General features: G+C 35.6%; 1 protein-coding gene across 1 annotated transcript in view; it reads left to right on the forward strand.

Moving 5' to 3' along the window:
- LOC141393155 (uncharacterized) overlaps positions 1 to 5,551 on the forward strand; it is a 98,363-nt gene extending 92,812 nt beyond the window's left edge. Inside the window, exon 3 of the mRNA XM_073966113.1 lies at positions 2,655 to 5,551. Within this exon, the coding sequence (XP_073822214.1) occupies positions 2,655 to 5,431 (2,777 nt within the window). The 3' untranslated portion in view covers positions 5,432 to 5,551. The remainder of the gene's footprint in view (positions 1 to 2,654) is intronic.
- The last annotated feature ends 21,546 nt before the right edge of the window (positions 5,552 to 27,097 follow it).

The following is a 27,097-nucleotide window of genomic DNA, read 5'->3' on the forward strand; positions in this document are numbered from 1 at the left end:
TTGCTACTCTTCATTCATAATTTTGCGTTTTATTTTTACCAATATTTGTCGGTAACTCAAAAAATGAGTTACAGAACTCCACTACAGGAGGATTTTGTGGATACTTCGGCATTGGTTGGCACTTTTGTTGTTGTTGTAACAGTGTTTTATTATTATGTTTGTGTGTTCGTTCTCCTGTTGAATCTGGCTCTGGGTCTATCTCCAGTTCTAGGAAAGTGGCTACTTCGATGGGATGTAACCACAGATCCACTGGAGTTAGATGAGTAGGTTTGGCGGGGCAGTTGAATAGATGCTTAGTATCGTGCGGGCCCATGCCGCATACTGGGCAGATGTCTTGCACAGTGCGATCGATTTCCGCCCAATACGAATTTAGGCGACTGCAATATCCCGAGCGTAGTTGAGCCAAAACTACTCTGGTTTGTCGTGGCAGCTCAGCTGTACTTTGATGGGGATGTACTCCGATGACTGCATTCACACAATAATTGCTTATGGCCTTGGCAACTGTGTCCGTGTGAATGCTATTCAAACCTGCCTGATATGCCTGTTGATCTAGAGGTTCTCTCCTATATTGCTGGACCTCCGTCTCTAGAGCATGAATATCCTTCTTGATATGCCTGGGTGTATCGGTGGCCTGCAGATGGTGATTAGGATGGCTCTCACGGTAACACCCGAGCAAGTACTGCAACGACAGCATCTCATTATGTTGTCGTTTTGGAAGAATCTTTGCATCCTCATGTAGATGGTCCACTGTAGATTTGAGGAGGCACCCTGCTGCTGTTCCCATGGCGGCGTTCTGACAAATTTAAATCTTATCCCACTGCGTGTCACATAAATTCGGGGACCAAACTGGCGCCGCATAGCTTACCACAGACCGACCTATCGCTTTATACGTGGTCAACAAGGTTTCTTTATCTGCATCCCAAGTGCTGCCGGCTAGGGACTTGAGGACCTTGTTCCTACATTTTAGTTTATCGCAGATAGCTGTGACATGCGGGGACGACGTGAAAGTGGTGTCGAATGTGACCCCTAGGGGCAGTTTGTGGTCGAAATTCTGCTACCATTGACCCTGATATTCAGCTCTCTTCTATACTGCGACGTCCATGTGGTGAACAGAGTGGCCGTAGATTTAGAGGCGGATATCTGCATATTCCTCGCGTGGAAAAAGATGGAAAGATCGGTTAAATAGGAGTTCAGTCTCTTACAGATGTCATCAGGGTAGGTACCTGACGCCAGGATCGTACAATCATCCGCATACGTTACGATCTCAATGCCGTCTGGAGGGGCCGGAATACAGGAAAAGTATAGGTTAAACAGTTCCGGAGATATCACCCCTCCTTGCGGAACTCCGCGTTTCACTCTACGGGGCTTGGACTTCTTGTTTCTGAATTCCACATACGACTGGCGACCACACATATAGTTGATTATCCAACGTTTCAGACTTGGCCAGAGGGTCGTCTGCTCGATTTCTTCGAACAGCGTGAAGTGCTTGACAGTATCAAAAGCTTTTGATAGGTCAAGCGCCACCATCACTGTTCAATCACACGGCCGATCCTGGTTGAGTCCTCGACAAATATGTGTGGAGATGGCGTGCAGCGCTGTTGTCGTGCTGTGCTGCTTACGGAATCCATGCTGATGATCGGCAACTTGATAGCTATTTCTAATGCTGGGGAGGACTAAGGCCTCAAGGGTCTTCGCTACAGGTGACAAAAGCTCCAGACTTCAGGAACAATAAGGGTGGCTAGCGACAGGTTGAGAACTTTAGTGAGATACTCCACTCCCGGCTCATCCAGCTGTTGCAACATTGCCAATGACAATTCCGTCAGGGCCCAACGCTTTAGATGATTTAGCGTTCCTGATGGCATTCGCAACATCATCCATTGTGAACTGTGGTGGTTCATCCTCGGCATGACGATTTGTGTGATTTTCTATGAGAAAACTTTGAGATCCTCTATAAAAAGGCCTTGAGAAGACTTTGAGGTCTTCTATGTGAAAACCTAGAGATCTTCTGTGAGTAGAGCTTTCGGTCTCCAGTGAGAAGACCTTGAAATCTTGTGGTTTCCTATGATCCACTATAAAAAGCCTTGAGGTCTTCTATGAGAAGACCCTGAGGTCTTCCATGAGAAAATCGTGTAGTCTTCTATGAAAAGATATCGAGATGTTTTAAGAGAAGACCTTGTGGTCTTCTATAAGAATACTTTGAGATTTTTACGAGAAGACCTTGAGGTCTTCTATGATACGACTTTGAGGTCTTCTATGAAAAGAACTTGACCATCGGTCATTCTCATAATCAGAATATTATATTTTAAAAGGCATAAATTAATAAATTCCACCGTTCCATTAGCATCAAGCCATCAACACCTTACTTTCTTAATGGCACAACAACAACAAATCACGTTTTGCAAAAGATATCAAATTGCACTGCCGCTGGCAAAGTTTACGAACAAAACTCAGACGCTCTCTAATGGTTGGTTGGCTGCATGGCAATAAAACTGGCAATTATAACACGCTTGTAATAATCATTGAAAACATATGTAAAAATTATGAATTTTATCGCCTCCTTTAATCGTTTTTCTAGTAAACATATCTACAACAACAGCAACAGCTTCTCATGTTAACATTTTTTTCTTATTTCTTTTTCTTCTCTTTCTTTGCAGTACGCAACTTTAGTCCACGCATGGATTACAACAACAATGAATGGCGTCCAGTGGGTCGTGGTGATCCATTAAAGAATGATCCAACATTTGATTATAGTCCTCCCACCTTGGATAGGGTGCGTTATTGGGCTGATCCGGACAAGGATAAAGAGAAGTCCGAAGATGTGGCCACAAATGTCATTGATGCCAAATTGAAAAAAGCCAATCCGGGTAAAAATGAAATTTTACTATTGGGTGTGACAGGAGATCGTATTAGGGGACCTGCTGCTCCAGGTCAGCAACATGTTGGCCATGCTCAGGCTGGACATGGTGGCCAGATGCATGTTATGAAAAATGCCAAGGGTGAAACACCGTTACTGCAGCCAAAATATACCTCTGTAAGACGTAGCTACTATTCTCACCAGCTGCCAACGCATTTGATGCCACCACCCATGCAACCAATGGTTCCCCAACAACAACAAATGACACAACAATCACAAGCTCAGCAAACACCTGGACAGTCCCATATGCAAACAATGGGTCATATGGTGAAACCAGCTCATGGTGAATACAGACATCATATGGCAGCCGGTCCAGCAGCAGCCACCAATGGTGGTCATCATTCCTATGTTAGCTCCCCCGCCATGTCCGCTTCAATGAATGTCCATGCCAAGCCTTATCACATGGCATCCTCATCCTCAACATCATCACAACCCTGGATGCATGCCGGAAACGCACAATCTTCATCAATGGTTACATCAATGCCATCATATCACATGGCTAAACCAATGGGTATGGCCCATACTCAGCAGCATTACTCACATGCTGGACCCAGTCACCCGGCTGCGGTTCATGACACACATCACCAAGAGTCGGTGAATTACTTGGCCTATACCAGACCCAGTGGACAAAATCCTCACATGGCAATGAATGCCGGTAGTCATGAATATTATTCTCCCAATTCGATTAGGGGAGCGGCATCAGGTCACCACAAATCCTCCTCCTCTAGCTCTAGCTCAAGGAAGCCCTGGATCCATGATTTGCTGAAAAAGGAGGTAGTAAAATCCATCAAACCCACAGCGGGACCCAATACGTATCACAGTGAGGTATCCATAAAGCCATCGCACTCCTATCACATAGAATCCAATCCAATGAGGCCACAACAACACATTGATAACCGCTTTGAGCCCATGATGGCAGGCAACATACCCGTAAGCACCACAACATATACACCTGTTTCCTTTGTCACCACCACCAGCACCACTCCAGCCACAACCACCACAACACCAGCACCTCTTCCCACGCAAGGAGCCATTTACATAACCAGCAGTACTAGTACCACACCCTCTTATGTTACCTCTCCATCTTCCCCACCAATTTATACACACACCTCTACCACAACACATGCTCCCAGGACAACAACAACCCTGAGTCCCACACGTCTGCTGATACCCAACACCAGTAATCTCTCCTATCGTCCCACTGTGGCTCCCATGAAAATGACCACCGATTCATTGTTCTCACACTATAATCAACCCGAGAAACCCCTGCGAGGACCCATGTATTTGATTATTGAAGGTCATTCGAAGGTCAAGACATATGGTAAAGATGAATTGGATCCACACAAACCGAAAATAGTGCCAGTCATATCGAGTCGGGAACCAGTGGTGCGTATGGCTGATCCCAATGAGCAGCGGGGTACACCAGAAACTTTCCAAGTCAAGCATTTGCATAGTAAAACCACACAGCCCATGGAGAAGATAACAACAACTACAGCAAAACCTACAGCCAACACAAAGACTACCACCAAACCGACAACCAAAAAACCCACAGTAACCACCACTACCAGTAAGCCCAGCAGTACTGCCAGCCCCAAACCATCTGCAGAGAAAATCAAACCTGCCAGCACCAAGAAAACTCTGGAGGCCACACCCACAAAGAAACCAGTGGCAGCCAACACAAAAACTGCAACAACGACAACAACACCGAAACCCTCAACAACAGTGGCCACAACCAAAAAACCGGCCCCCAAATTAAGTGTTACCACAAAACCCGCCACCACCACCAGCACCCCTAGAACCACAACAACCACCACCACCACTCCAAAACCAACAAAATCTGAAAAACCTGGCCCCACCAAAGAAAGTAAAATTCCCCCAAAGACCCCCATTAAAGGAGAAAAATCTAGCCCCAATAATTTAAATGTTTTGGATTCGCAGAAAAAACCAAGTCAAACTGGTCCCACAGCCATGCAGGGATTGCTTAGCTTTTTGGATTCATCACTTGATTCACTGTTCAAGGAAGAAAGCCCCCTAACTGGACCAAGTGGCCCAGCACCAGCCAAACCCACTTCCAGTAGTGGTACCACCAAACTAAAATCTGTAACCATGGCAACAAATACACAATCCGAACCCAACATCGAAGCAAGAGTCAGTACCAAATTACAGGCCATCAAGGCTGAAGATTATGACGATGACTACACAGAAGAAGAACTGAAATTGATGAAAACAACCACCGAATATTTACCCCGGGAAACAAGGCAAATTTTCGATTACGACCAACTGCCAGAATCGAGAATAACTGGCAGCCCCAAGGATGCCAACTCTAATTATGAAGATGACCTCTCCGCATTGGGTTTTGATGATGAATATGAATACGAAGAGGTTGAAGAAGATCCAACAGCTGCTGGTTCCCAGCTCATCAAACGTATCGATGCCTTGGTCGACGACGATTTCACCGATGATGATTTAGAAGCCTTGAACCAGGCCAGACAACAAACGGCAAAGAAGTCAGCGTAACGAATTTCATATCTCGTTTTAAGCATCTCCACAAAGTCTTAATTTATATATAATCGCATGTTGTTAGTATTTTTTATCAGATACTGTTCTATACCAAAATCTATTCGCAAGAAATCAAGTTTTATATAGTATTTATATATTTATTTATTTTTTCCCGCCTCCAATTTCCTTCCAACTGTAAATAGCAACGATTTGATTTTGGTAACAAACATTTAACATTGAAATTTATTCCCCCTCAATATTTAGCCTCAAAAGATCCCCTGCACCATAAAGTGGTCACAGACGGTTTATGTTTTAAGTTGTATCACGATTATTTTTGTGATTATTATTAATAATAATATTTATTTATTGATTTAGTTTTATAAGTGTAAATTATTTAAATAAAAATTATATTTAATCTATATATATAAAAGAGCTCAGTGAGTGAGTGAGTGAGTGAGTGAGTGACTGACATATCATCGCCCAGACGAAACCGCTGAAGCTAGAAAGCTGAAATTTTGACTGCGGGTTGCTGTCGGTGTGTAGGGGTGAGATAAGGCTGGGTTTTTGGAAATTCGACCTAGAAGGGTACGAAAAGTACTAAAAGGTACTAAATATGGTACCCTTTGTATTAGGCAAACGGGAAGAGCTAGAATTCTGAAATTTGGAATGAGGGTAACTGATGGAGAGTTAGAAAGATGTACCAAAGGGTTTTTGGAAATTCGACCTATAAGTGTACGAAAAGTTACTAAATTTGGTACCAATTGTATATTTTGATCAGATACAGCTACAATCTTCATATTTGGTATGGGAATCAAGGTTGGGAAGTGGCGTTAATATAAGGAAATGATTTTGAAAGTTCGTACTTATGTGTACGAGTAATACTAAATGGTACTAAATTTGGTACAATTCGGATTTGGGTGACCGGATAGAGCTGAAAACCTGAAATTTGGAATTTAGATTACCGTTGAAGCGTGCGATTGAGATATGGGTGTACTTTTGGAAATTCATACTTATGTGTACGAAAAGTACTAAATGGTACCAAATTTGGTACAATTTGGATTTAGATAGACATAGAAACCTGAAATTTGGAATTATGATTACTGATGGAGTGAAGGATTGAGGTAGTTTTGGAAATTCTTACTTATGGGTACGAAAAGTTGTAAACGGTACTAAATTTGGTACAAATTGGATTTGGGTGAACGGATAGAGATGGAATCCTGAAATTTGGAATTTAATTACTTTTGGAGTGTAGGATTGAGTTAGTCTTAGAAATTTATACTTATGGGTACGGAAAGTACTAAATGGTACTAAATTTGGTACAATTTAAATTTAGTTGAACGGATAGAGTAGGAATCCTGAAATTTCGAATTAAGGTTACTGATGGATTGTTGGATTGAGGTAGTTTTGGAAATTCATACTTATGTGTACGAAAAGTACTAAATGGTACCAAATTTGGTACAATTTGGATTTAGATAGACATGGAAACCGGAAATTTCGAATTAAGGTTACTGATGGAGTGTAGGATTGCGGTAGTTTTGGAAATTCATACTTATGGGAACGGAAAGTACTAAATGTACTAAATTTGGTACAATTTATATTTGGGTGAACGGATAGAGCTGGAATCCAGAAATTTCGAATTAAATTGAAATTTCGGAAAATACTAAATTTGGTATAAATTGCATTTGTATGGAGAGATAGCCCTGTAATCCGGAAATTATAATAAATAGTAAATAATAAATAATAAATAATAAATATTAAATAATAAATAATAAATAATAAATAATCTATATATATAAAAGAGCTTAGTGAGTGAGTGAGTGAGTGAGTGAGTGAGTGAGTGAGTGAGTGAGTGACTGAGTGAGTGACTGACATATCATCGCCCAGACGAAACCGCTGAAGCTAGAAAGCTGAAATTTTGACTGTGGGTTGCTGTCGGCGTGTAGGGGTGAGATAAGGCTGGGTTTTTGGAAATTCGACCTATAAGTGTACGAAAAGTTACTAAATTTGGTACCAATTGTATATTTTGAGCGGATATAGCTACAATGTTCATATTTGGCATGGAAATCAAGGTTGGGAAGTGGTGTTGATATAAGGAAATGATTTTGGAAGTTCGTACTTATGTGTACGAGTAGTACTAAATGGTACTAAATTTGGTACAATTTGGATTTGGGTGAACGGATAGAGCTGAAGTTTGGAATTTAGATTACCGTTGAAGCGTACGATTGAGATATGGGTGTACTTTTGGAAATGCATACCTATGTGTACGAAAAGTACTAAATGGTACCAAATTTGGTACAATTTAAATTTAGTTGAACGGATAGAGTTGGAATCCTGAAATTTCGAATTAAGTTTACTGATGGAGTGTAGGATTAAGGTAGTTTTGGAAATTCATACTTATGGGTACGAAAAGTACTAAATGTACTAAAGTTGGTACAATTTATATTTGGGTGAAAGGATAGAGTTGGAATCCTAAAATTTCAAATTAAGGTTACTGTTGGAGTGTAGGATTGAGGAAGTTTTGGGAATTCGTACTTATGGGAACGGAAAGTACTAAATGTACTAAATTTGGTACAATTTGTATTTGGGTGAACGGATAGAGTTGGAATCCTGAAATTTGGAATTAAGATTACTGATGGAGTGTAGGATTAAGGTAGTTTTGGAAATTCGTACTTATGGTTACGAAAAGTACTAAATTTGGTACAATTTGGATTTTGGGAACGAATAAAGCTGGAATCCTGAAATTTGGAATTAAGATTACTGTAGGATTGACTTAGTCTTGGAAATTCGTACTTATGGGTACGGAAAATACTAAATGGTACTAAATTTGGTACAATTTAAATTTAGTTGAACGGATGGAGCTGGAATCATGAAATTTTGATTTAAGATTACTATTGGTGTGTAGGATTGAGCAAGTTTTGGAAATTCTAACTTAAGGTTACGAAAAGTACTAAATTTGGTACAATTTGGATTATGGGGAACGAATAGAGCTGGAGTCCTGAAATTTAGAATTAAGATTACTGATGGACTGTAGGATTGACTTAGTCTTGGAAATTCGTACTTATGGGTACGGAAAGTACTAATTGGTACAAATTAAATTTAGGTGGACGGATAGAGCTGGAATCCTGATATTTCGAGTTAAGGTTACTGTTGGAGTGTAGGATTGAGGAAGTTTTGGAAATTCGTACTTATGGTTACGAAAAGTACTAAATTTGGTACAATTTGGAGTTTGGGGAATGAATAGAGCTGGAATCCTGAAATTTGGAATTAAGATTACTGGTGGACTGTAGGATTGACTTAGTCTTGGAAATTAGTACTTATGGGTACGGAAAGTACTAAATGGTACTAAATTTGGTACAATTTATATTTGAGGTAGTTTTGGAAATTCATACTTATGGGTACGAAAAGTACTAAATGTATTAAAGTTGGTACAATTTATATTTGGGTGGACGGATACAGCTGGAATCCTGAAATTTCGAGTTAAGGTTACTGTTGGAGTGTAGGATTAAGGAAGTTTTGGAAATTCGTTCTTATGGGTACGATAACTACTAAAGTTGGTACAATTTGGATTTTGGGCAACGTTGGGCTGTAGGATTGACTTAGTCTTGGAAATTCGTACTTATGGGTACGGAAAGTACTAAATGGTACTAAATTTGGTACAATTTAAATATAGGTGGAGTTTTGGAGTTAAGATTACTTATGGAGTGTAGGATAGAGGTAGGTTCGGAAATTCGTACTTAAGTTTACGGAAAGTAATAAACATTTTTGGATTTGGGTGAACAGATAGAGCTGGAATCGTGAAATTTATAATTAAGATTACTTATGAAGTGTAGCATTGAGGTAGTTTTGGAAATTCGTACTTATGGGGACGGAAAGTACTAAATGGTACTAAATTTGGTACAATTTCTATTTGGGTGAACGATAAATTTAGTACGATTTAAATATGGGTGGACGGATAGAGGCGGAATCCTGAAATTCCCAATTACTGTTGGAGATAGTTATTGAAATTCGTACTTTCATACGAAAAGTATTAATGGTATTATGAATAGAGGTGGAATTCGGAAATTTAGTATTAAGCCGCTGTTGGTGTGTAGGGTTGAGATATGGATGTTGTTGTGGATATACGTACAATAAGTGTACAAAAATTACTAAATGACACAGAATTTGGTCCAAATTGTTAATGCGTATAGGGGTAGAGCTAAAATTGTGAATATCGGTATTAGTATAGCAGTTGACGTTTACAGTGGAGATAGAGAGGAAGTTTTGGAAATTCATACTTATGTATACGAAAAATACTAAATCGCGGTTGGGATATAGTTTTGAATAAAAGGAAGTAATTTTTGAAACTTATACATACTATCAGTACTAAATTTGGTACCAGCTTGGTGTTGCATGAAGGGATATACATAGGTGGAATTTCGAATTGTTGTATGAGGGATTGTGTTGGTGTTTAGATATGGATTATTTGAAATGCATACAAATTCTAAAATTAGGCTGAGGGCAGGGTGATTTATTGAGAAATACGAAATGTACTAAATGCTATTAAATTTGACGTTGGGTGAAGCAATTAAGATGGAATTATATCATTAGTGCGTGAAAAGTACAAAATTGCAGTAAATTTGGTATTGGGCTAAGGAATAGAAGTGAAATTCTGATATATTACTGATTTGTCAGTTTTATTGTTAGAGATGGTCGTACAATAAGTATACTAGAAGTATTAAAAAATACTAAATATTGAACCACTGGTATTGGGTGAATCGATAAATAAAATTTGTTATGAGGATAACTGTTAAGATTGGATCAGAATGTTTATTTAAATCCGCCTTTAATGTATGAAAGGTTTCTACATGTAATACCATTGACATTGGGTGAACAAGTAGAACTAAAACTGTAACATTTGAGCTAAGGTCCTAGATTTTAAAAATTACTATTGTTTCTAGGTTAACACGAATTCGGTTTCTAAATAATGTAGTGAAATCAAAAAGTCTAACGTGCCTTTCAATAAATTTTTTTATCTTTGTTGTCTATTCTGAACGTTATAGTAAGTTCATTTGAAAAGGCAGATTTATGCGGCTAATGTTTTACAAGAAGGGTTTTTACATCCTGAAAAAAAGGGCTAAAATAAAATGTCTCAAAAATTTATTGTTATATAGGGTAACATCTTCTGAATAATGGTTTTCCACATTTTGATATCACAAATTCCAAAAATCGGTTGGAAAATATGGATAAGATTTTCAAAATACCCATACCGTTCTAATAAAACATGAACTGGAATTTAAAATGTAGGCCGCTGTTGAATTGTAGAGGTATTTTTTTTTTTTTTTGAAATTCGAATAGAACGTTTACGAGCGGTACTTGAAAGAAATTTAATATCAATACAAATAGGTATTAGTACATCAAAATTTTCAGTGTTCTCCATATTAAATATTGTTGATTTGTATATTATTCCTTTTCCGCATACGAAGTAGCGGGCATTTTGCTAGTAAAACATAAAATGTGTGTCTAATAAATCAGTATATTGAACAAATAAGAACGGAGGTACTGTTCTATGGGGCTATATCAAAACGTGGACTTTAATTTCTTAGTGGAAGTGTTATAGCTCCAAGGAAGACTCAATACCAAAATTTAGCCATTTCGGTTAGATAAATTGGCTAAAATCTTCAAAAAACAGAAAATCGGGAGGTATCATTGTATGCAGGCTATATAAAAAAACGTGGACTCGTACTGTGAAATTTCCGTAAAAAAGTTTTGCATTCCCGAGAAAAATCTAACACCAAATTTCAGCCATTTGGGTTAGATAAAAATAAAGAAAATCCAGACGTACATTTTACGAGGGCTACATAAAAACGTGAGCGTTCTTTGTAGGAATGCTATATATCCCTAACGAAGACCGAATTTTGCCCATTCCTGAGGATAATGCGGCTAAACCCTTGAAAATACGGGTAATCAGGAGGTATCGTCCTATGGGGTCTATATCAAAACGTGACCCTATACTGACAAATTTCTAGGGGAAAGTTTCTAGGTCCTAAGAATACCAAACACCAAAGAAGACCGAATACCAAAATTTATATTGAGGCCACAACCTTCAAAACACCGAAACCCGGGTGGTACCGTTCTATGGGGGGCTATATTAAGACGTTGTCCTATACCGATAAATTTCAAGTGGAAAGTTTTATACCCTTAAACGAAGACTTAATATCAAATTTCAGGCATTTAAGTAGGATATTGAGGCTAAACCCTTGAAAATAACGAAAATCGGGAGGTGCCGTTCTATGGGGGCTATATGAAGACGGACACCTATACCGACAAATTTCAGGTGGAAAGTTTTTTACCCCATGCAAAGATTAAATACCAAATTTCAGCCATTTCGGGAGTTATGGGGCTATACGAAGACGATGACCTATATAAAAAAGCACATCCCGCTTTTTGGTATCACACCAAATGGATGACAATTTTTCAATTTTTATACTCTACAAAAAAAAAAACAAAAAATTCATGTCATCGTTTTAGAAATTTAAAGATGCAAATCGCTTCAAAACATTCCAAATTTTTCGAAACCCAACTCATTGTTTTCCATTTTTCGCGGTTCTTAAGGAGAAAAAGCCTCACAAACATAACTAATTTTGAAGAAAAAATGTATTTAAAAATGAGAAAATAAATAGTTATATTCTAAGCGAATTTATGAAACACAGGACTATTATTAACGCCTTAATTTAAGTTGAATCATTTAGTAAATTGCCTAAGCTTCATTTTTCTAGTTATGAAAATTCCTCTTAATTGCAAGGGTTGCCAAATATTTTGGTATAATATTGGTAAAAATGAAATTATTTAATATAGATGTATGGATTTCCTTAAAGTTTTAGTCACTTTCCAAAAATAACAAGAATGGCCACTGGTACCTAATTGAAAGCTAGCGCCTGTATATTTCAAAACTGTATAGACAATTTGCGGAAATTTGCCGTTTTGGCAGTTAAAGTTTAAAGTTTAAAAGTCAACGAGATAGAAATCTATCGTGGTATAGTAAATCATGGACAATTATTGACAGTTTCTCTCGGGGAGGTTTACTATGCAATAACAACTCCTAGTACCGGATTAAAGCGAATTCGGTTAAACAATATGCTGGCAGCAGTAAAATACCACAATTCAGAATGACTTGCTACATGGGAAACAAGCGAAATTTTAATATTTTTGTTAGAGTGTTTTTAGCCCCCGAGGACCAATTGATAAAATTTTCAGTTCGATATATCATCTAGAAGTATTTTTGTCACGCCTTTCCATGTAAGTGCCACCACTGTGCTATGTGGGGAGGGTATTATAAGTTTATTTTGGCCCAAAAGTTTGTAAAACACATATGTCGTAGACCTATACTTATGTATACCAAAACGAATGTTTCGACGAGCTGAGTCGATATGGGCATCCGTCCCTCCGTTCGTCCGTCTGTCCATATAAACCCGGTAATCACGCTACAGGTCGCAATTTTGATTGGATCGATTGGATCGCTAAACCAACTCAACTTTTTATTTTAGCGATTTTAATTGTAATAACGAATATCATAGTCTGACTATGAAAGTAGAAACTTCCACCCTTAACATTGATGCAAAGTAAATTGGCATATGTGGTCAAACAACGGAGATATCGCAATAGTCACACGGGGTTAAGGTAAAGTACACTTAAACTAGGGGAGTACATACTTATGCTACTTAATCTACTACTGTGTACAATTAACTACTACTATATACACTACTAGGCAGAGCAGCCCTGGGTCCAGTTACCGGGGTCATACGTTTTCCATAATCGCATATTACAGGCCTCGATATTTGGGTGATCTGGAAATTCTCTATATCTCTGACCACGTACCGATCATGTGGCAACACCTTATGCACCACGTAGGTACCTTTCAACTCCGGTATTAATTTTTTATTCACCCCCACTTTGGTGTCTACATTCTTTATCACCACGAAGTCGCCCACTTTAAATGAATTGACCTTAATGCCATTTTCTTCCGATTGCTGTTCATTGTACTTTTGCGCCCTCACAATGGCTACCTCAGCTTTGGCTCTAATTTCCTTGATACCCTGGCAACACACATTGTCGCCAGGCATCATTTGACATTTTTTGGAAAGTTTGACAGTTTTTAGCCTAAGCGTACTCAGGACAGTTTGACTGACATACGACCATGTGTTGAGTTGTTTGCAGTGGCTTGATTGATACACCTCCAAAACATGGTTTTTGGACGCTTTTTCACCATATTCTGTCGGCGAAAATCATTGACCACGCCTTTTTTTCATGATGTGCTGGAATTAAATTAAGTCATCGGATCCCCAGTCAGGGCTGTACGGTGCATGACCCATTAATTCCATTTTTTGTCCGGTCAAACAGGCGCTGCACACTAGTCGAAACGACTGATCTAGCGGCGCGAAAGTCCGAAAATCAAACCATAAAATTGCGAAGTATTTTCCATTGTATCGATTACAGACAAATGGACTCTTTGGATACGAAATAACCACACTAGGGCTGCAAATATTTGCAAATCTTCTGATAACTGCCCTTTTAAAATATGGGATTTTGCTTGAAGTTAATACTAATTTAGCTGGGCATTTGTATGTGAGCTATATCAAAATATGGACCTATCATGAGCATTTTTTGGAAGGAGGAGTTCTACACCCGGAGACCCTAAAATACCATATTATAACTAAATCCGGTAATAAATATGGGATAACAAGTACAAATTCAGTAAATCGGGGGGTACCATAAAAGGGGTCTACATCAAAACATAAATCCACATTGAAAATGTTTTGTAAGAAGATTTTACACGTAGTGATAACACGTAATGGAAATTGAAAAATGTGGTCATTGAAAAATGTGGTAATGATATTCAAAATACCTTAAATCGGGAGGTACAGTTACATGAGGACACTATCAAAACGTGAACCTATGTTCATAATTTTTGGTGGAAATGTTTTGTGACCACTAGGAACCCTACGTGCAAAATTACAACTAATTTGCAACGAAAATGTTGCTTAAATCCTTCAAATACGGAAAATGGGAAGGTACCGTTATATGGGGGCTATACCAAAACATTAGCCAATATTGTTCATATTTGGCACATTATTACCCACAGACACAGGCTGTGTTTTCTGTAACATATCTCAATTCGTTTTTAAGTTATTTATTTCGCCGCTAGATCAGTGGTTTCGACCACCGTGCGCTGGTTTGAATCGATGTGTGCGAGCTGGGATTGTCATGATGCAAAACTATTCCCCTTTTCTTGTTCGTTTTTCAAATTTCTCAGCAGGCTTCAGGCAAACAAAGTTTAGTGTAACACTCAGAATTTACCGTCCTAAATTTCTCTAGCCGTATAGTCGCCGAAGAAATTTTGCACCAATCCACGAGAGTATTTTTTTGAGCTATTGACCAATTTTGCTGGATCTACACGCAGAAAAATATATTTTAGAAATATGTTTGGATCCAAACAAATATTTGTTAGGGGCTGATTGCAACTTTTCAAAAAAAAAATGTCAAATGACGCCTGGCGACACTGTGTGTTGCCTTGACCATAAGGTTTTCTAGTGTCCCTCGTAAAGACATGTAAAATTCTAATCAAGAAGACCAGCAAGCTTTCAATCAGTGCAAAGTAGATTGGCGACAGTATTCAAATAAAACTTAATTATTAATTAAATAATAATTAATATATATGGGGGTTTTCTGAGTGAAATCGGACACTATTTCAAGATGAGGTCTTTGATTTCCTTTATTTTCTGCTGTGGCGATGCTGCTGATTAGCCAAACATTTTAGTATATTTTCAGATTTTTTTGACTAACGGTCCCAGAGATATCGCTCCATGAAAAAGCCAAATTCTGTAAAAACTACATGCAAAGTAATACTCATAACTTATTTAATCTATAACTTATTTAATTTAGTCTAATTTCAAAAAAAAATCTTTTTTTGTATGTTTTTTTGTTTAATGAGCTATTAAATAAAAAATAGTAAAAAAAATTGCACAGTGAGCTTGGATGCTATTTTCGCGATTTAATATTTAAAATAAATTTTTGAAGACGTTCGACCCCTTCGATTTTATTTAATTTTTTTTTGTATTAAACTGCGTTCAATTACAAAAATTTTAAGTCCTATTTGGTAATGGGGTTCGGACGATTACTATTTTTTCTGAATTTTTAAAAAATTTGTCAATTCAAATTTTCCTTTATAAAAAATGCATCAGCGAAAATTCCATTAAAGCCCACTGTGCATTTTTTTCTGTTTTTTTATGATAAATATATAATATATAATGATAAATATGTACTCCTAGCTTCAAAAATACAGGAAATACAAATTTTGGACAAAGGTATTAATAAGGAAAAATTGTATTGACTTTAAAAATTGATTTTAAAAATTAAATCGCGAAAATAGCATCCAAGCCCACTGTGCAAATTTTTTTTGCTATTTTTATTTAATATCTGATAAAACGACAAAGCATACAAAAAATGATTTTTTCAAATTGGACCAATATTAACGTGTGATGCAATCCGATAATCGTTTATTTTTCTCGTTTTGAAAACGGTCATATTTTTGTGGTCGATTGAAAAACGATGTAATAAATTTGGATAGATTTTTTATGAGAAATGGTTTGAAATTTAAGAATGGGAATAAAAAGATAAAATAACATTTATTTTCCTCATTTTTGGCAAAAACAAGCACGGACCAAAAATCTACTTTTAACATCTGTGTTTTCTCCAAATTGGTGAAGACACCCGCTTAATATGTTGTTATTCGCTGTTTGTAGTTCTCATCATGTAATAGCACAAGAGTTTCCTCACTAAGCTCTCATATAGGCCAATTTAAATAAGAACACACATTTATTTTATTTTCCATTAAATTTTATTTCGCCTTTTGCCTTCGCCACAACAAAAAGTCTTTTATGTCGCTTTCAGCTGGAGATTCGGAATCACTACTCCGTTTATTGTATGTGGGAATTTAATGAAATTGAAACAACGTGCAATTGAAATTTGATGCGGTTCCCTTCACATCTAAATAAAATTCAATCGTTTTGGACAAATCGTTTTCATACCAAATCGATTCAAAATTCATCACATACCTGTAAAGAAGAAATACTCATCTTTGCATGTAGTTTTTAGAGAATTTGACTTTTTCAAGGCGCGATATCTCTGGAACCGTTAGTCAAAAAAATTTTGAAAATATACTAAAATAAAGGAAATCAAAAACCTCATCTTGAAAAAGTGTCCGATTTCACTCAGAAATAAAGTAGAAAAATGGTTGTATGTTTGTTTGAAATCTTCCTGAAATTTTCAGGGTATATTACTACATCACCTGAAAGTAACATAGGCTATAAAAAGTTTTGAAATTCCGCTCTGTTCCGGAAATATATCATCAAAATCGGAGGTACCTCCAAAAAATTTAAACTTTGTATGAAAATATCTATAAAATAGCAGTAGTTCTTCTTTTAATTTTCTAGGGAGTTAGACATATGACGTCAATTTTTCGTAGACAAATTTTCCACATTTTGATATAACACCTATATCAAGGACCTTGATTTAAGGTACATACTTCATGATTTTAGCTATTTTGAAGACTTTAGCTACATTTTCCGACCAAAAAAGCCCTAGTTTGCAATTTAAAGTTTCTATTGGTTAAAAACTTATTCACAAAAATTGTAGTCTTACTAACGTAGGTCCACATATAACGGTTTCTCCCGTCCGATTTTGCAGTAATTTTGTACAGCTGTATCTCAGATTAGATTCCGACCGATGTGAATGAAGTCTATTAAAGGATTTTCCTACAGAAGTTCTTGTAACATATTATTTCGTATTCTAAATAGATAGAAAGCCTTCACGCATCAATATAAATTCATATTTTGGTATATACCCCATACCCTATTTTACGTATTTTTAAGGTTGTACATGGTATTTCAGGTTTTGAATATGTAAAAAAACATTGATGTCTCATTCGAATTAAACCTTGTATAAATTAAATTTTTTACCGACCAAAATTAGTAAAATTAAAATGTTTATTTATTGTCGTCTTATTAGAATGATTGTCATTATTTGTGAAAGTTTTTAATCGACCTTTGTCTATCCAATTCGCCTGATGAGCTGAATAATCAGCATTGAAACGATCGTAGCATATTGGTTGGATGTGTGGGATCTCGCTAGATGTAACTTTTCCAAAACCAAACTCCTCAGGTCAATCAATTAGAATGCTTATAGTTTTGTTAACGAAATTTGTTGTCGACTTTTAATGGTACTTTTCATTCATAAATCCCAGTAAAACACGTTAAAATACTATTTAAAAAATCCATTATAATATTTTACAATACGTATTAGTTTTGCGATCTTTTGAATATGTATATTTACTTGCATGTAAATTATAAATTGTACTCACTACACAAAATATTAATCAAATGTTCCGACTTCTGGAGCTATTCTTAAGAAACAAAAACTAATATCTATATCAAAATGTTGACATATATATTTTTTTTTTTTAATTTTGACCAATGCACAGAGGTGGCACTTACATGGGAAGGTGTGACAAAAATACTTCTAGGTAATATATCAAGCTGAAATTTTAATCAATGGGTCTTAGTGACCTAAAAAAAACCCAAACAAAAATATGGTAGTCCTAGGTCCAAGTTTTCGCGTGGTTCCCATGTAACTAATCATCCTGAATTGAAGTATTATATCGGGTATCCGGTACCATGAGTTCTTATTGCATAATAAACCTCCCCCCGAAAAATTGTCAGTATTGGTTCCTGATTATGTATACTCCCATATGATTTATATCTCAATTTATTTCGGCAGATGTTAACCAAATATTCAAACCTAATGGTTTTTAATAATTAACTCTGATTTAGAGAACACCACCTTATAAAGAAAAGTGATAACGGGCACTTTTGACCACAGTCTCTAATTAGGGTTACCATCCAATTATCGGTACTCTATAAGATGTAATTACCTGTAATAACGTATTTTTGGTTCTCAGTGCTGGAAAAATGTCCACGTTTTGGCGTGTTGCCACCGTAATGTTGCAACAAACAAGAACAAATATTTATTAAAGTGTGTACCCTCAAAACCTTTTATTTTTCTTTCATGACTTTTCAATGCGGCTCCAAGTTACCACTATAAAGGAAATCACTAATAGCACAACAAACATTATATTGCATATAAATTAAAGAAAGGATAACGACAATACTTTACTAAATCATTCTACTTAAGTTAAGGCGTGAATAATAGTCCTTTGTTTCAGAAACCCGCTTATAATATAATCATTTTTCTCATTTTAAAATAATTTGTTTCTCAAAAATTAAGAACCACGAAAAATGGCAAAAAAAGTTGAGTTTCAAAAAATGTGAAATATTTAGAAGCGAATCGCATCTGAAAATTTTTAAAATGGTCACATGAATTTTTGTGCTTTTTGTCCACTGTGGCTGGAACCACTGTGTACTGGTCTAATTACTCTTGTAGCCTGCATCTTTTCCGCCTATTATTCGTTTGTTGCAGTCATAGGCTTTCCATTTGTTTTATGTTAAGAGTTGAATACATAATGTTTGTCAAAATAAGGAGCATACTTTTAGGCGGTTATAAAGAACTTAAATTGGTTGGAGAAGCACTGAAGGAGATAATGAAACCCGATTGGTTCTTGGCAAAACTAAGCTCTTGTTGCCACTTTGTTTTCCATTATAAACATGACTAAACCATACACTAATTAATGCAGGAGGAGGCATTGTGACTCACAAGAGAGCCCATGAGCTCTAAGTGAGCGTAAATTTGTTATCGCTCACAGCCTGTGTAGATGCTAACACGTTGTGAACAACAACAAATTTACGCTCATTGAGAGCACAAGAGAGACCCAAAAATGTTCTCTGCCTCACTCTGAATTAATGTATAGACCAGGAGGAGGCATTGTGACTCACAAGAGAGCCCATTTGCTCTAAGTGAGCGTAAATTTGTTATCGCTCACAGCCTGTGTAGATGCTAACACGTTGTGAACAACAACAAATTTACGCTCATTGAGAGCACAAGAGAGACCCAAAAATGTTCTCTGCCTCATTCTGGTATAGACGAAGAAGTCCTCTCAGTGAGTATGTTCGAATTGAGTCTGTTTAATATGCACTCAATTTTTAAAATGTCAATAACTATGCATTTTTAATCTATTTTTTCTGGCAAAATACAATATTTGGGTAGTCTTTGTTTGGCCAGATCTACATCCTCATATATATATATGTGTAACAAAATCTTGCAATTAACCCGAAAAAATTGTCTTCGAAAAATGTTGAGTTATTTGGTTTGAGTCACAACGCCGCTCGTTTATGGTTTTTAGTTATGGTTTTAAACGCCTGCTAGACTATACACGTTTAATAACACCTTTAAATGCATTATCTCATTTTATTTGACATATAAGCTTGATTCCAGTACTTTTTTAATGATAACAGTGTAAAAAGAGCAAACCGTCGAAAACGAGTTCCACACTTTTCCAAAATGTACTGGAAATGGAAAAATGACAGAAACGTAAAAAACTGGAAAAAAGTCAAAGTCGGCGTATCAGCCAATCAGAAGCCGGCAAACATGTTGCACATTTTTGCTTGCCCAAATTTGCCATGTAAAAAGTTCCTAAAGAAAAAGCTATTCGCATTTTTGGGGAAAATGTGTAAAAACTTTTTAGTTCTGGAGCGAAGCTATATATTGTATGTATATATTGTATGAAAATGAGAATTTAAATCGACTGGATTTGCAAAAATCACCATATTCTAAACGTACTATTACGTTGACTATTCTTGAAGTGCATGAAGTGTAGGACTCCTCTAGATATAACTTTTTCAATGTAATCTCCTTAGGTCATAAAGCTCGATTAATCAAATTAATTAAAATCTCACAAATAATGGCCTTCACCGCTAAAAATGCAAAAAACTTGAAAATAAAAATTAAGCTGAGTCCGGCTGGGATTCGAACCTGGGTCGTCGTCAACTAACAGACAATATTGCGGAAATCTTAGCGTTCTGAACCACAATCCACTTAAAATCTTTCGATGTGAAAGACATATACAATCTACGATGGAAAAAAGCCGTTATCTGTAATATGAATGTAATATTGAACAACTAGATTTCTGGAATAGAAAGGGAACAAATCAGTCGTCTTTGGAAATAAAAAGCTTCAATTTGAAATTCACAAATGCAAATTTGCAATCTTGGATGTATAAAAAGGGGATCCAAATGGCGAAAATTGTCTAGCAACAACAACATCTTATATACCTGAGGATGTTAACCTAACCAGCTTACGAAACGATCGTCGCATAGCGGTTGAAGTGTGTGTAGCACTTCTCTAGACATCAATTTTTCAACGTAATCTCCTTAGGTAATAAAGCTCGATTAATTAAATTAATTAAAATCTAACAAATAATGGCCTTCGCCCCTAAAAAGGCAAAAAGAAAAACATAAAAATAGTGCATACCTTCCATTTTTTCTTATTTGATCCAGAATCCTTAAATACGAAATTTTTTGGCTATCGATTAAAGTTAACGCTTGATCATTGATGTCAGCCCATATACGTTATCGTAATAACTAACCAAAATTTCTCTCTCTCTCATTTCCTATGTTTGCAGTTGTTTCACAAATTTTTGTAAGATTCGTTTTTTAGTCACAATAATGAACTGGTAAAGTTGTTTCATCGATTGGAAAAAATGGTGGCCTGTAGCAGGGACGTACGCAGGGGGGGGGCACGGGGGGCCGGGCCCCTCCCGAAATGGTTTGATCTGACTAGATTTTTTGAGCTACTTTAAAATATTTTTACGTTTTTTCTCTAAAATAATTTTTTGTTTTTGAAATTTCAAATGAAAACTTATATTGTTCTGAAGGTTATGTACTGAAAATGTACTTTATTAAGAAGTTGTCTAAGAAATATTTAAAAATTTTTTCTTTAAATACTCTTTTTGAGAGAAACTTCCAGTAAAACTGAATTCCTTCTTTTGCCCCAAGTCAGTGTTGTGGAATTCTGTAATGAATATAAAGGCCTTGAGGCTTTAAACTCATTGCGTATTCAAAACGTTTACAAATTCAGTATTGTACGGATTAGAAGTACATGAAAGGAAATGTCTATTGGACAATATGTACGACATATCAAGGTTTCTCTGTGGAGTATATCTCGAAAAACAATTAGAAACTTGTTTTACTGTCTTAATCAAAATTTTGTATTCCTATTTTATATCAACTTATTTCTAAATATTGTGAGAAAGTAATGGAGAAAAATGTATTAATTATTAATTTATTGTTGTGTATCATAAAGTGATAATATCTGCTATAAATAGCATGCACATCTGATTTTTTTCCAATTTGCAATTTGTATTGTATGTCATGGCGCTCTTGAACCAACTTTAAGTGAAAGAAGGTTACACCTGTTTTTATTGGTGGTTCATAGATGAGAAAAATAAAAAACAACAAAATCGCCGAAGCGCTTTTTAAATAAATCGCGGTCAAAGTTCACATTTTTTGGGGTTTTTTAGTTTTTTTTATGATTTTGCTGTGAAATGGAACTAAAGAAAATTGCAGTGAAAATTCTCTATAATATTGTCCTTTATGATATTTTCGTAGGTTTCATTTCACTGACTGTATCGTCTTAAACTTATATATCTCAAAAATGGTACTACCTAGAAAGAAATGACGAATGCCAATCTTGTAGAGAATTTTAGCAGCTATAAGATTTTTTTCTAGTCCCATTTCGATAAGACTTGCCGTTTTCAAACAAATCGCGAAAACTTAAAAACTTTGGCCGTGATTTATTTTAAAATCCCTGCAGCGATTATTTCTTAGTTTTGGATTTTTCTCATCTATGAACATTGCTGTTTCAGAACCCGCAGAAATTCCCAGTTGTTAGCTCTTTTCATTTAACGTTGGTTCACGAGCACCGTGATAGTGTACCCTCAGCCGTTAGGCTAATGATAAAAATGTACCTCAACGAAATAATGATTTGACAATTTGGAGTTGATTTATTCCAGTTCATCCGAACAGATCAATAGATTTGGTCCAAATTTTGGATCTCCCAATATTTTATCCAAACTTTAAGTCATATCGGTCCACTCCTTGGACATTTTCCCCGCAAGACTTCAAAAACTTTCCCTATAATCTTGAGCACAATAACTCTCGAAAGTCCAAATCGATTTTTGTGAGACATAGATTAGGTTTGAATATGGATTATATCGATCAACTCTTTCAGGTTCCTCCAACACAAATTTTCAATTATCCGATTTGACCGAAACTTTGAACGTCCTAAAATTACTTCCTTACGTACATATATCAGGACCAAGAGAGTCAATTCGGGACAACATCTTCGGATACATCCCTCACAAAATTCAACATAAGTGTAGTTTAAGGGCTATTCGAAGAGTCATTGCACATTTTGACCAATGGTACTCCTTGCTGTCTTGTTTACAGTGATATCGTATTTTTCGTGAGTAAGTCCATGGTTATGTCAGGAGTGGTCCAAAAGCTCTAAATCTTACGGCGACTAACTAAATTGACGGCTTGACACCATAACTATCAAAAGGAATGACTTGCAAAATGGACTATATCAGTCGATTCTTTAAGGTATCTTCTGTACAAAAGTGCAAAACATTTGGGCTTTCTTTAAGCCAAATTTTTGAGCACAACATAAGCATTTATCCGCAACGCCAACAATCGTGAAATTGTATACCCCAAATATTATCCATATTATCTGAAACTTCCTGGATATACAATTAATAGAAAAATTTTTGGCTATGTAGCCCGTATTCGATTCGATATTAAAGTTTCAACTCACACAGGCTGTCACTTTTTAATTGTTTTCCGGAAAACAAAAGTTATGAATTTTCATAAGTTTGCCTCTGCTGTGCCGACAGAAGTGATTGGTCTTTGGAAAGTTTTTAATGTCATCGAGTCCATAAACTTCTAGTCGTACAATTCAGATATTAATAAGTGGCAACAACAACCATTGAGGTATCAGATGGAGTTTTTCGACTTAACCCATTTTTTCAGGACTATCAAACAGTACTGCGTGTTGGATTCGGAGTCTATGAGTCGTTGATTGTATCGCCCGGCTCTTGATAAAAATGTTTTCTTTTTTAATGTAATTTTCTGAGTTTTTAGTTGGATTTTACGGACTCTATCGCTTTTGGTAAAATAGTAAAGTTTTGGTGTCATTAAAGAAAATTATTTTCTTGCAATAATAAAAAAACTAATTTTAATGGGACTGAAATTAGTTTGTGATATCTGGATATGTACTTTAAAGAAGAAAAGGCTTTCGGGCCGAACTGTTTATATCCTCCAACCACTGTATATCTCTATTTGACATATTCGCGATTGCAATCCCTGTATTCGAAGGTGGATCTATTTTCACCACTTTTTGCTTGGAGGTTCTCCCACAAAAGGATTTCCAAAATCCATTTTACTTACGATATTTTTAAAAATTATGCTAATTGCCTTGAATTATAGAAAATCTTTCGAAAGCTATTTTCTGTGGGATTTAGAACCCAAAATGCCAAATAAGAGGTAATGTAATTGCTTCAATTCCGTTGGAGAATTTGGTTAAACTTCACTTTCAATTCTATACATCCAAGGACTATCATTCCAAATTTCAATCTTGCTTCTAAAATATTGTGATCTCTCTATTGAATGTATATACTTTGTGGCAATATTGCATATACATACATAAAATCAACTAAAAAAACCTTTAAAATAGCTCTATGTAACCATACACAACATTTTTAATTTTCATGATTTTTGGTCAAGTTGGGCCCCCCCGAAATGAAATCCTGCGTACGTCCCTGGCCTGTAGAGCGATTTCCTAAAAGATCGCCTTGGCCCCCCATACAAAGTACTATGGCACGGGTTATCGTTATCCGATCGTCATAAATTTTTGTAGAAATCGTTTTTTAGCCACAACAATTCCATGCCGTGAACAACGCCAAATTTTAAGTTATAAGAGACTTAATACTGAATTAGAATATCCAGTGATTTGATATTCCGTACATCATTTAATGCTTCCTGAGTAGTGGTAGTAGTAAAAATACGCCCTAGTAATGAGAACTGACACAGGTCTTTGTACAATAGATAACCTGTAGTGGAATTCTGTAACTCATTTTTCGAGTAACCGACAAATATCGGTAAAATTAAAATGCTTATAATATCGGTAACACTGTACAACAAAATTGAACTTTTTTAAAATTACAAGAAACCCCGCGCAGATTATGAAAGAGGACCGAAAAAAAGAAGACACGTGTATCGGCGTTTTGAAAGTTTACGTCGAGAAGTAACCTAAATAGGCGTGGCAAGTTTCGCCCATTTCTACAGGTTTTGAAATATTCGACATCAGATTCCTTGGAATCCTTGCATTTTAGGTATAAAGTGTCTTTGGCAATATTACTGGCAACAATGCGGGGTATCTTTTTATGAAAAAAACTAACCCTCATGCGAGTCACTAAAGGGGTATTTTTGGTCCATTTTTTCAAAAACGTTTAAAAAGTCATTTAAAATGAAATCGAATCAGATCAAAATATTCTACAAAATTATTTGTCATAACATTTTACTATAGGTCCCCGAATACACCAAAACTCTAAATCGTACCTAAACGCCAGGAATCTGCCAAAGTAAAATCACGTTTTAGGGTTAATGTTGTGCTTTATCTGAGTTTATTAAGTTTTGTCCCACAAAACTTCATTCTAGATAGAAGACGTCAAAGATAAATATATTTTCCATCAAATTTCAATATAATTCGCCGAATAAATGAAATATGTATTTACAATATATATCAAGAAAATATATACATCAAGTTTGCCAACAAAACACCCAAATATTTTTTTTTGAATAAATTAGTTTTGTTCTTTTTTCGGGTTGATTCATGAAAGTAACATGAAATTTAATTTAGACGAAAGTTGTTAAAAGAAGAAATATTCTACATAAAATTTCACTTAAGTTCAGAACAAACTATATATCTAAGTAAAACACTTTGTTAAGAAAATGACGTTACAAAATTAGATGTTATATGTAGAAATTATTTGTTAAACTTTTAGACTCTTAATTAAAATTTATTCCATACTGAGTCAAAATCTCCTAAAATACTTCACTTTTTGGGGATTGTTTCAAAAGAAGAAATATTCCAAATGAAATTTCGTTATGAGTCTCTGAACAAAAGAAATTTGTAGCTATAATATTTAACATCTCCCGAAGCTTTCCCTTTTAAACAGGATTTAGGACCATATTCTACCGTTTTTATTCACATTTTCGTTATATTCGGTCATTTTATTGATTTTTTTCATAATAAATTCTTTTAGAAGAACATGTGTGCTCGATCCAAACTGTTTTTGAAATATCTATGGTGAATATATATAGGGAAAATATTGACAACCCAGATTGGACTTTGTAAAATTACGTATTTTAGTACTATAAACTAAAATAAAGACATCAGGATAAGTCGTAGGTTCCTGATATTGTATGTGAAAATTCGGGAATAGTCTACGGCTATATTGTATGTGAAAATTCGGGGATAGTCTACGGTTATTGTCCAGTGAATATATATCTGACATATGAGTCTTAACATCCATGATTTTGGTATGGTCCTAAATACTATAATGATGACAGCTACTCCTGCTCTGATAAAATTGACTGAATTAACCCTTGAAATCGAAGTAACTAGGCATATCTTAACTAAATTTGTTATGATCGTTCATTATACATACATGTATGTCAGTTTCTAGGGTTAATTCAGACAATTTTATTAGAGCAGGAGTAGTTGTCTTCATTATAGTATTTAGGACCATGCCAAAATCATGGATGTTAAGACTCATATGTCAGATATATATTCACTGGACAATAACCGTAGACTATCCCCGAATTTGCACATACAATATCAGGAACTTACGACTTATCCTGATGTCTTTATTTTAGTTTATAGTACTAAAATACGTAATATTACAAAGTCCAATCTGGGTTGTCAATATTTTCCCTATATATATTCACCATAGATATTTCAAAAACAGTTTGGATCGAGCACACATGATCTTCTAAAAGAATTTATTATGAAAAAATCAATAAAATATATTTTGTGACCGCAGATAACGAAAGTGTGAATAAAAACGGTAGAATATGGTCCTAAATCCTATTTAAAAGGAAACGCTTCGGGAGATGTTAAATATTATATCTACAAATTTCTTTTGTTCAGAGACTCATAATGAAATTTCATTTGGAATATTTCTTCTTTTGAAACAATCCCAAAAAGTGAAGTATTTTAGGAGATTATGACTCAGTATGGAATAAATTTTAATTAAGAGTCTAAAAGTTTAACAAATAATTTCTACCTATAACATCTAATTTTGTAACGTCATTTTCTTAACAAAGTGTTTTACTTAGATATATAGTTTGTTCTGAACTTAAGTGAAATTTTATGTAGAATATTTCTTCTTTTAACAACTTTCCTCTAAAACTAAATTTCATGTTACTTTCATGCATCAACCCGAAAAAAGAACAAAACTAATTTATTCAAAAAATATTTGGGTGTTTTGTTGGCAAATTTGATGTATATATTTTCTTGATATATATTGTAAATACATATTTCATTTATTCGGCGAATTATATTGAAATTTGATGGAGAATATATTTATCTTTGACGTCTTCTATCTAGAATGAAGTTTTGTGGGACAAAACTTAATAAACT

This window comes from Musca autumnalis, unplaced genomic scaffold, assembly GCF_047663935.1.
Source record: "Musca autumnalis isolate F117 unplaced genomic scaffold, ASM4766393v1 scaffold_2, whole genome shotgun sequence".
Taxonomy (NCBI): Eukaryota; Metazoa; Arthropoda; class Insecta; order Diptera; family Muscidae; genus Musca; species Musca autumnalis.